This window comes from Phragmites australis, chromosome 7 (assembly GCF_958298935.1).
Source record: "Phragmites australis chromosome 7, lpPhrAust1.1, whole genome shotgun sequence".
NCBI lineage: Eukaryota > Viridiplantae > Streptophyta > Magnoliopsida > Poales > Poaceae > Phragmites > Phragmites australis.
In genome coordinates, this window is record NC_084927.1 from 6,947,387 (window position 1) to 6,958,770 (window position 11,384).

The 11,384-nt window shown below is 42.8% G+C and overlaps 1 protein-coding gene across 1 annotated transcript; it reads left to right on the forward strand.

Moving 5' to 3' along the window:
- Positions 1-8,204: 8,204 nt before the first annotated feature.
- Positions 8,205-11,135, forward strand: LOC133923931 (G-type lectin S-receptor-like serine/threonine-protein kinase LECRK4). Its single transcript, XM_062369240.1, has one exon. The coding sequence runs from the start codon at positions 8,479-8,481 to the stop codon at positions 10,873-10,875; it is 2,397 nt and encodes a 798-aa protein (XP_062225224.1). The 5' UTR covers positions 8,205-8,478; the 3' UTR covers positions 10,876-11,135.
- The last annotated feature ends 249 nt before the right edge of the window (positions 11,136-11,384 follow it).

Here is an 11,384-nt window from a genome sequence, read left to right on the forward strand (position 1 = left end):
ACTTACCTTACTCACCACATGTCGATCTAATGGTAAGGCGAGCCGAATACCTTCGCAGATGTGGCTTTGTGGGCCTGAACATCGACGGTGTGAGCGGGCGGGCTTGTAAGTGGTACTAGTTTGCTCCGGGAGTAGTTCTAGTACCGCCACGCCAAGCGATGCACGATCCACACGGTTGGGGCTGGTTGGGAAAGGTTGTCATGAGTACCCCATTGTGTGCACTTTAGCAGGTGGCACAAGTCGTATGGTCCTCGTGTCATGTGGGTCCAGGAGTATCCCCCTGCAGGGTGTATAAATAGTTCAAACTGCTGCGCTCTCGGTCATGAGCATGCTTCTGTCCATCTGCATCGGTCATAGAGTTTCGAGTATGGTTTATGGTTCGGTATCTAGGAGATGGTGATGTTGGTTTTTGTTACTTATTGATATACATGTTGTTTACAGTTACTTTTGTTCAGTTGGTTATGGCAGGGTAGATTTATGTTGTTGTTGGTTAAGTTAGTTGCTCACACACATATGTCTAGGATGCTTAGTGCATATGTTTTACCTAACATGTGGCTCATCCTTGGTAATGATCAATGCATAATCCTTGGAGTCGAGCTATGTATATGTGCTCTATCTGGTTTAAGTCTTGCGAGTACCTTCGTACTCATGCCTGTGCTTTCAGGTACTCCTGCTGCGGAGGAAGAAGTTGTTTTTGACTACTTCGTGCCTGCCGATCGGGGTGACAGGCAAGAGTAGTGCATCCTACTCTGAAGGTGGTGTTTTTGAGACGGTGCCTAAGGGCATGCGGCACCGTTCTCTTTTGTTGTTTATAAGTTTAACTTTTCGCTACGTAGTTCTTTATGGTTAGGAGTTGAGGGGTTTTGTCTCCTCCTAGCTTACTTTTGTTGTAAATTATTGAAATCAGTTGCATGCTTAATACTTGTAATATAAATATTTATTACTCGCTCTTTATTAAGCTATGTTGTGATGTACATGTTGGAAGGCATGTGTTCCGATCCTTGGGCACAAAACACGTGCCGGGACTACCGAGATGATATTCTGGTTAATCATCGAAGTTGTGATTATGAATAATGATCCTCCTGGTGATTAATTAGAATATTATTTGGACGGTTCTTCACAGGTAACGAGGTCCAAATCTGCTCAACATGCTCATTTCTCTAATTCTGCATTTGTTGCTTCTTTTGAGCCCTATGATGTTGGACATGCTCTTTCTCATTCAAATTGGGTCAATGCCATGCATGAAGAACTAGAAAACTTTGAAAGAAACCAAGTTTGGGACCTTGTAGAGCCACCCCCAAATATTCATATCATAGGCACCAAATGGGTTTTCAAAAACAAACGGGGGAAGGATGGGTCTGTTGTCAGAAACAAAGCTAGACTTGTGGCCTAAGGTTTCACTCAAATAGAGGGGATAGACTTTAGAAAGACCTTTGCACCAATAGCTAGACTAGAAGTCATTAGGATCCTCCTTGCATTTTCGTCATCCCAAGGTTTCAAGTTGTATCAAATGGATGCCAAAAGTGTTTTTCTAAATGGTTTCATAGAAGAAGAGGTCTATGTCAAGCAACCCCTAGGTTTTGAGCACCTCAAATACCTACATCGAGTATACAAGTTTCAGAAGGCTTTGTATAGGCTTAAGCAGGCACCTAGAGCTTGGTATGGTAGGCTTAAGTCCTTGTTAAAGCATGGGTATGAGATGGGGTCTGTAGATAAAGCTTTGTTCACCTTCAGGCATGGTAATGATTTCATACTTGTTTAGATATATGCGGATGATATCATCTTTGGTGGTTTATCTCATGCTCTTATGGCCAAGTTTGCAGAAACTACGAGCAAGGAATTCGAGATGTCGATGATGGACGAGCTCAACTTCTTCCTTGAGCTTCAAATCAAGCAGTGCAAGCTAGGTACATTTATCCACCAGACAAAGTACACGAAGGATTTGCTGAAGAAGTTCGACAAGAGTGATGCGAAGTCCTTGGCGACACCGATGGCTACCTCGACCGTGCTTGATCCGGATGAAGATGGTGAGGAGGTGCACCAGTGGGAGTATAGGAGCATGATTGGCTCCCTCCTGTACCTGACATCGACAAGACCTGACATCCACTTCATCGTCTTCTTGTGTGCCCATTTCCAAGCATCACCAAGGACATCTCACCGCCAAGCGGTGAAACACATCTTGAGGTATCTCAAACACAACCTCGAGTACGGTCTTCGGTTTTCTGCATCTTCTTCGCTTTCCCTTTGAGGTTTTCGGATGTGGATTTTGCTGGTTGTAGAATTGATAGGAAGAGTACCTCCGGTAATTATCATTTCTCGGGTACCTCCCTTGTTTGTTGGTCTTCTCGCAAGCAGTCTAGTGGTGCGCAGTCAACTACTAAGGCTGAATATGTTGCTGCCGCTAGCTGTTGTTACTTTGAGAGACTATGGATTAGACTTTAAGAGTGTGCAACTTTTGTGTGATAACACCAGTACCATAAACTTAGCTAATAATCTAGTCCCGCACTCCATAACCAAACATATAGATGTGAGATTCCACTTCCAACAAGACCATAATGAGAAGGGAGATATTGACTTGAGACACATAGATATCCAACACCAGCTTGCTGATATCTTCACCAAGCCTCTAGATGTAACAAGGTTTGCTTTTCTGAGGGGAGAGCTTGGAGTGTGTCACCCCTATAGCATTGTGTGAGTGGGAGTTTAATCAACATGTTCATAATTGATTTGGCTTAGTCAATTCTTGTGTTAATGCTAGTTTGATAAATATCTTGCTCTAAGCTTCTTGGTTCAAGATAGTGGATTAGGAAATATTGCATTATATTTTCTATCTTTGTCAAATATTTAGCTCATGATAGAACCTTGGGGGAATATGTGTTCCTTGTGTCGCAAAGACACTACTTGACTTGATCTTGTGAAATTTTTTATAAATTATGCAAATTGAATAATCTTGAATAATCAAGTTTCTTGTACTAAAATGTGATCCAATACGGTTGTCTTGATGCTTCATGTGGTTTGCCAAAGAAGTGAACCTATGGTAGTTCAAGTCAACTTGAGGATAAAGTGAATTACAAAGAAATATGCCTAAATTATCAATTTTGCTTTAATCACTTAATCTAACTAAGTCTTGGTTTCATATGTAAGCATTTGCAAAGCCTGCTATCATGAATGCTTACCTGCTTAGTTTAAGGTTGAAGTTTGCTAGCTCTTAATCCTTGTCTTGCCTCGGCATGAGTGGATACTTATGTGGTGGTTACTTTTATCATGATTCGCCTATGTGAACTTAAATGAGCCAACAATTCTTTCGATTTAACTTGTGTAGCTTCATGTTCTTGTGAACTGTATGTTTTTTAGCCTTTGTGCAATTGCGAGCTCCACTTTCTACTCTCCATAGCCCTTTGATGTTTCTAGCTTTTGCAAATGCTTTGTGGTATAGTTGTGAAAGCTCATTAGGATTGCATGTTCATGCATTGCATTGTGTTTTATCCTTGATGTTTGCATTGCCAAAGGAGAAGAAAATATGAACTAAATCATAAAGACGAATCTTGCATAATGAAACTATGCATTCATCAAGGGGGAACATTGCATTGAGTTTTTCTTTGCCTCTCTTCGGGTTTTTGCAATCCTTCTAATGCTAAGTGATATTTTCTACTCTTTCTTGAGTTTTTTGTTCATTTGGATGAGCTTCTCTTGTTGGATTTCTTCAAACCAAAATCTTTGTGCTTTGAGAGTTGTCAATGAACTCATAAAGGGGGAGACTGAGAAACCAAGTTAAAATGTGCCTTGGTTTATATGTGATGAGTGATTGACAAGGTTGTTATTTTGGTTTGATGATTTGTTGGATTGCATGAACATGTTTATGTACTGCAATTATGATCATGACTAACAAAAATTATAGAGAGAAATGGAGTTGGAGTGTTTTGTGTCTGTGCCAGAAAAATTGTACACGCCGGATGATCTGGCGCTCGGGAAATTGAACACGCCGGATGGTCCGGAGTTCAGAAGGATTTCACGCCAGAGCATTTAAACTCAGAAGAAAAAGTTGAAGTACACGCCGGATGGTCCGGCGTTGGGTAGTAGTGCACGCCAAAGCATTTGTTCCAGAGAGGTTGCAAATCGGCTCTGGTGGACTTGCACTCGCTGGATGGTCCGGCGATGGGGTGAAATAGACACTGAACTAATATTTGTAGAGGTTGCAAAATGGGTGGTCTGGTGAGTTGAACACGCCGAATGGTCCGCCGCTCAGGAGGAGTGAACACCAGAACATCCAGTGTTCACGTTTTCTCTAAGATGGGCTTTCGACTGAGGATTTTGATTGTGACTAATCTATAATAGAGTTAGAGATATGTGTTTGCTTGTCTCATATTGTGCAGGTGATGGATGCAACTTAGCGGTCGACAGTGGGATGATCAGGGCCAAGCGGAGTGCTTAGTGCCAGACGATCAAGGAGTTCAGGTGAATTCAAGGGTGATCCTAGCTATGCACATAGAGGTCAAGCAAAGTATGAGAAGATGGATAAAGACGACATGTTAATAAAGTCAAGCGAAGGGGATACCGATGCAAGTGACAAGGCGCCTGAGGGATCGGGAGAGGGAGAGAATTGCCGGTGGTCAAGATCGCAAGACGGAGTACATGTGTCGACATTGTGATTCCTGCTTGAGGTGAAAGCAAGTGGTAGTGAGTCATGCTTTGAGAAGCGTGCGAAGCGGTTTCGCTGTTTGACCTCAAAACCGTGGAAGGATGGAGTGCATGTGGCATCATCGAGAAGCTTGCGTTGAGGCAAAACTATGTCATGAAGGCATCACGGTCGTCCGATAGATGGAGAAGAAAATGGACTAAAATATCCTCGGTGGTAGGGAAGAGTGTACTACAAGTGTATTTTGGGAACAAGGAAATTTGGTATCCAAGGAAACTATCAAGGCCTATAAATAGAAGCTATTGGGAGAGGTAGAACCAGCCATTTGAATTTGAGTGCTAGGGTTTTATAGGAGAGGGAGAGGGTGACTTAGCCTATGTATTAAGTGAGAGCTTTTTTAAGCAAAATACTTTGTAATCTGCCGAAAATAGAGTTGACCTATGCAAGTAATGAAGATTAAGTTTGCTCGCATACTTATGTTCATCTCCTTTTTAGTGTCTTTCTATTGGCTCCATTGCTTCGTTGTGAGATTTTCGGTTTTCGTTGTAATTTTTGTTTTTGTTTAAGGGCTGAAATTTTGTTTTTTATTGAAGTTATTTTTCTTGTTGCTAGAGTCATAAAATTCACATACAAATGTATACAAGAAAGTTTTGAATTCCCTTACCTCTAAATCATTAACTTGGAGAGTTTCTTCACCCAGAGTCTGTCTGTTTGGATCTAAGTATTCATTTTTCAAGTTACAACCTTTTGTGTGCGATGACGTATGAATTGGGTTTCAATGTAACTTAGTGTTCAATTCCAACCATGAGAGTTATGCTTTCTTTGTGATTTCCATAGCAACTTGTTTTTCTACAAATTTGTTTTCGCTTTAATTTTGAAGTGCTTTAAGTGATCATAATAGAAAAAGGCCATCAGTTTAAAAAAAATTGTGAAACACCTATTCACCCTCTAATCGTTATTCTCGGTCTTAAAAAAATTTTACTAATCCCCGTGCACCTGTGATATCTGTTCAGGTTCTAGAGTGCACACCGGTACCTCATAGCACTCATATGAATATCTATGTGTCGAGTGGTGCAACCTTGGGCCGGTTACCTGTGCGATCTGGGAGAACGTGGAAGAACTTCCGTTTATACCTCTCAAGGGGAAGGGGATGTCGCGCCATGAGCATTCAAGAGATAGTTTACAACATTGAAATAAGCTATTCTCTTTGCAATGCCACTTAGCGTTTTGTTTCTCCTTTTTCATTATCATTTTCCCTCTCAAAAAAGTTCGAGCAGCAGCTCAGGCACCAAATGGCTTGGTCCATGTTGGGCAATGTATTCAAATGTTAGTTCAACAACTTTTATCATGCAAATGGCACCGGCCTCTCTCTCCACAGAGGCTGCACTCCTTAGTACATTCAACAGCCACAGATGACTCGGATGGATTCATGAAATTTTTTATTGATTTAAATGGTGAAATCTTGTGTAGCATATGGTGTTCACCTAGCATAGGCTGATCGCCATCAGAGGTCTGTCTCATTACAAGTCCATTTTCGAACATGAATAGCCTCTGTAAGAGCAGAGATGGTCAAATGGGTGGTTCAGTTCAGCACGGTACGGGCTCGTTTAGGCACGTAGGCCGTGTCGTGCCGGTTCATGTGCTGCGACTTCAGCCCAGGCACGATCCATTTAAGATTGGGTCGTGTCGTGCTGGCTCGTGACACGATAGGCTCGATGACTTTTTTGACCCGTTAGCCCACGAATAATTGGAAAAAATCACAAAAAAATTGCTTTCACTCGGAATCGAGCACCCGACCTTCTACTTAGGAATCAAACATATTACCATTGTACCACATATCCTATATGATATTAAATTTAAACAAATTATATAAAATACTACAAAAATATGAACAGTTAAACGGACCGTGTTGTACCGTGCCGACCCGTCGTGCCGCAGCTCCAGCCCAGGCACGGCCCAAGTCATCATGTCGTGCCGGTCTGGCCCGTTAACCGTCGTGCCGTGCCGTGCCTAGGCCAGGCCAAAATGATCGTGCCTGTGCCGACCCATTTAGCCCAGCCCACTTAACCATCTTTACGTAAGAGCGTGCAGTACTGCTGACGTTTTCATCTTCTCTTTTTCAGGAGATTCAGAGGCAAGATAATGACATACATAATCCAGAAGGTTATTCATTTGGTGCGTAAGTATGAGTGAAGGTACAACAACTTACAAATTTGAGCGAAGATGCTACTAGTTGAACCAGTGTCGCAACTAGTCTGATGGCAGAACGTGTTGTTGACTCTGCAACGCGGGATGCTGGAGCACGTCCCTTTCAGTTGCCGGCCGGATCACAGGAACCATCAAAAGTAAAAGGTAGCCAAAGCAGAAAATAAAATAGTTATGGACCAATGCGTTCCAGATCACAAAGCCATTACTGCCTACTGGTAACAACGACAGATTCTCAGTCTTAGAATAAGTCTTCTCGACAAACAAGACTTGTTTGCATGCTCATTTGACAATTTTGTTGAATGCGAGTGAAGATGTGTTCCAGGAAAAAAAAAAGAAATCAATGTAAGCAAGGAATAAGTCTAGTGAAATTTCCTTGCAAACAAAGAAAAGGGAAATTTAAGTCTAGTGAAATTTCCTTGCAAACAAAGAAAAGGGAAATTTCCAGGAAATTTGTCAAAAGCAATAGAGATTTTCGCTGTGTGATCTGGGGAATATGATATTTTCTATTATAAAAGAATAAAGAGAGCAAAGAAACAAGAAAAGGAGAAAAGGAGAGATGGACAAGCTAACTGAAAACTAAAGGATGCCAGAGGAAGGCATGAGGGTTGGAAGAGCTCTATACAAGAGAGTTAATCCAAGATGAAAAAACAACATTGAGTGAAGCTGAAGATAAACTTCAGCAAAAAGGTGATGCTTCCATCTTTGAAAGGTTGGTCTTGCTTGTTGGAAGATATAACCATTTCTTTGCTTCCAAATGTGTCACACTGCAATTATGAAGATTTCCGTAAGGCATGGAAACTGAAAGTTAGCTTTTGCCTTCTGTATCATCTAGAAGAATTGAAGAGTATGTTCCCAGTTTATTCCAAGGAAATCCCAGCATCTGACACTAAAAGGGCATTCAAAAAAGAGGTGAAAAGCAGTCTCTTCCACATTGTGCTTGTATAGGATGCAATTGTAATTGTCTCCTTCAATCTTGTAGTTTTTCCTCTTAGGATATTTCTTGTTTAGTCTATCCATGAAGAGTAGTCAGGTGAACACCTTTAATTTCTTGCAGTGCTTGGATTTCCATGTGTCTGTCTCTCCTTGTTGTTCTTGCATTTGTAGAATTATTCCTTCCAACACTTGTTGATAAGCTTCCTCTAATAATTTCAACTCGTTGTTCCAACCTGATTGCTAGTAGAAGAAAATCAGGCATGCACTAAACATGACCTCCATGGTCTATAATCTCATACTAATTCCATCTACCTTTAGTAAGTAGTAAGTAGTAACCATAACGATTCTTCTGAAAAACTTAAGTATAACAGGAAGCTTTCAGGTAAGATAGAATAATTTCTCACCTTGCTACCAAACAGTCATTGTGAACCTGTCAGCTTCACCCAAACGTCAATGTAATCAAAGAGAAAAATCTGTCTTCTTTTCTGCAGAACCTGTAACCGTGTCAAAATTTTGGCCTGACCTGATGTGATTGCAAACTTCCAACCAAGAGCATTGACCAGTCAATTGTCATAATTGACCAGTTCAATGCTGCTTACTATTCCACCTCAATTGTCAGGTCAAGTCAATCAAGACAAATGCCAAGAGATGCATAAGTTTACCATCAGAAGTAGGAAATGAGAGCCAAACCAAAATAACCAATGGCGCATCTCCTGTTGCCTTTCCTCCTGCTACTGTCCACTGCTTCTGTTCAAGCTCAACAAAACATCACCTTGGGCTCCTCCTTAACACCCCAAGGGCCTAGCAGCTCTTGGCTCTCACCATCCGGTGACTTCGCGTTCGGCTTCCGTCCCATCGAGGGCAACACCTCCTCATACCTGCTCGCCGTCTGGTTCAATAAGATCAGTGACAAGACAGTGGCTTGGTATGCCAAGACGAGTGATCCAGAACCAGCGCCTGTACAAGTTTCATCTGGTTCAAGCCTCCGCCTCACCTCTGGTGGGGTGCTCTCGCTCCAGGACCCCACCGGCACAGAGGTATGGAATCCTCAATCTGTGGTTGCAGCATACGCCACCATGCTCGATGTCGGAAACTTTGTACTGGCTGCAGCAGATGGCTCCACCAAGTGGGAGACTTTCAACAACCCAACAGATACCATCCTGCTCACACAAGTGCTCACCCCCCCAAAGATGCTCCGCAGCCGGATCATCGCCACAGACTATTCCAGTGGCCGGTTCCTCCTTAACCTGCAAAACAATGGTGTTTTCCTTTATCCTGTTGCTGTGCCGTCTGGTTACCAATATGACTCCTATTGGTCCGTGGCTGGGAACACCACAAAGCTGGTGTTTGATGCCACTGGCAGGATATACATTGCCTCGGACAACGGCACACAAATCAATATGACATCAGGGGTTATCGGCTCCATGACGGACTACTACCATCGCGCCACACTTGACCCAGATGGTGTGTTCCGGCAATATGTGTACCCAAAGAAAGTCAGCAACCAGTGGAGTCAGGCATGGTCAGTAGTGAGCATGGAGCCCCAAAATATCTGTGAAGCATTAGTGACAAAGGTCGGCAGCGGTACATGTGGGTTTAACAGTTACTGCACTTTGGATGGCACAAACAACCAGACTACCTGCATGTGCCCAGAGCAGTACTCATTTATTGATGAGGAGAGGAAGTATAAAGGATGCAAACCAGACTTCCGGCCACAAAGTTGTGACTTGGATGAAGCAGCTGCCATGATGCAGTTTCAGTTGACAACGATGTACCATGTGAATTGGCCTCTAGCAGACTATGAGCAGTACACCCCCATACCTGAGAACCAGTGCCGGCAGCTCTGTCTGAAAGATTGTTTCTGTGCCGTCGCTGTGTTCCATGTCGGTAGTAGTACATGCTATAAGAAGAAGCTTCCTTTATCAAACGGCAATATGGGAGGTGATGTGCAAGCAACAGTTCTCATCAAGGTACCGAAGAACAACAATTCCCAATCGCAGCTCAGTGAGTCCAGCAAATGGAAGAAAGACAAGAAACACTGGATCATTGGAAGTTCATTGATTCTGGGAAGCTCTGTCTTGGTGAACCTTCTCTTGATCTCTGTTCTCCTTTTCGGTACATACTGTACAATCACTAGAAGGATAGTCCCGTCTTTGCAGTCCTCAAGCAATCTAGGATTGCCCCTGAAAGCCTTCACTTACGCTGAGCTCGAGAAGGCAACCAGCGGATTCCAGGAGGTGCTTGGCTCTGGTGCCTCAGGTATTGTGTACAAGGGCCAGCTACAAGATGAGCTCGGGATCTGCATTGCTGTCAAGAAAATTGACAAGCTCGAACAGGAATCAGAAAATGAGTTCACAGTTGAAGTCCAAGCTATTGGACGGACGCACCACAAGAACTTGGTCAGGTTGCTCGGATTCTGCAACGAAGGAAAAGAAAGACTATTGGTGTATGAATTCATGACAAATGGATCACTGAACAGATTCATATTTGGTGATGTCAGGCTTCAGTGGAACCTTCGAGTTCAGATTGCTCTCGGGGTGGCTAGGGGGCTGCTATACTTACATGAGGAATGCAGCACACAGATCATCCACTGTGATATAAAGCCCCAGAACATACTTGTCGATGACAACTTCACAGCAAAGATCTCAGACTTCGGCTTAGCTAAACTGCTCCGAACCAACCAGACACAAACAAACACAGGTATCCGGGGTACCCGAGGATACGTTGCCCCCGAGTGGTTCAAGAGCACTGGCATCACTGCCAAGGTGGATGTTTACAGCTTTGGGGTCATCCTGTTGGAGCTCATCTGTTGTCGGCGGAATGTTGAAGTCGAGGCTGCAGAAGAGGATAAAAAAATACTGACTTACTGGGCAAATGACTGTTATAGGTGTGGCAGGGTTGATTTGCTGGTGGAAGGTGATGATGAAGCGATTTTCAATCTGAAGAAGGTGGAAAAGTTTGTGGCAGTGGCATTGTGGTGTCTCCAGGAGGATCCAACCATGAGACCTACAATGCTAAAGGTGACACAAATGCTTGATGGGGCATGTTCCATCCCTACTCCTCCTGATTCTTCTTCCTTCGTACGTTCGCTTCCATAGAGTCCTTCCTGCATATTGTAAGATCAATATATGTATGAACCAACATAATGGTGTAGTAAGTTAGATATAGATATCCACCGAAGGCAAACGCTATATACTACATGTTACGGTTGCTGATACTGCAGTAATACCGTCCATGTTCCTTAATGTAGTGTTAACAGCACCTGCAATGCTGTAGTATCTATTCTGTAACAATTGGCTGGAGCAAATATTATGAAGGCTTGCTCTTCCCAAGAAAAATATATATTTCCTAAAATAAATTGCTTTCATGGCACAAGTAGTTACTTGTATGTGGTATCTCATCTATTGGTTAGTTAGATTATTACTTATTCTATCCACAACTGTTAGAGTCCTCTTGAGGCCTATTGCAATCATTATCCACTAGCCTCAGAACTTCTCCATCATGGCCAGGGAAGAGCATGCCAGCACTAAGATGAGGGCGAGTGCCTTATCAAAAATCATCAGACATGTGCCAACCATGCACATACACTGAATTTTGAGCTTAACCT

Excerpts from the sequence above, each read along its gene's own strand:
- LOC133923931 (XM_062369240.1), top strand. The coding sequence starts at position 8,479 with ATGGCGCATCTCCTGTTGCCTTTCCTCCTGCTACTGTCCACTGCTTCT.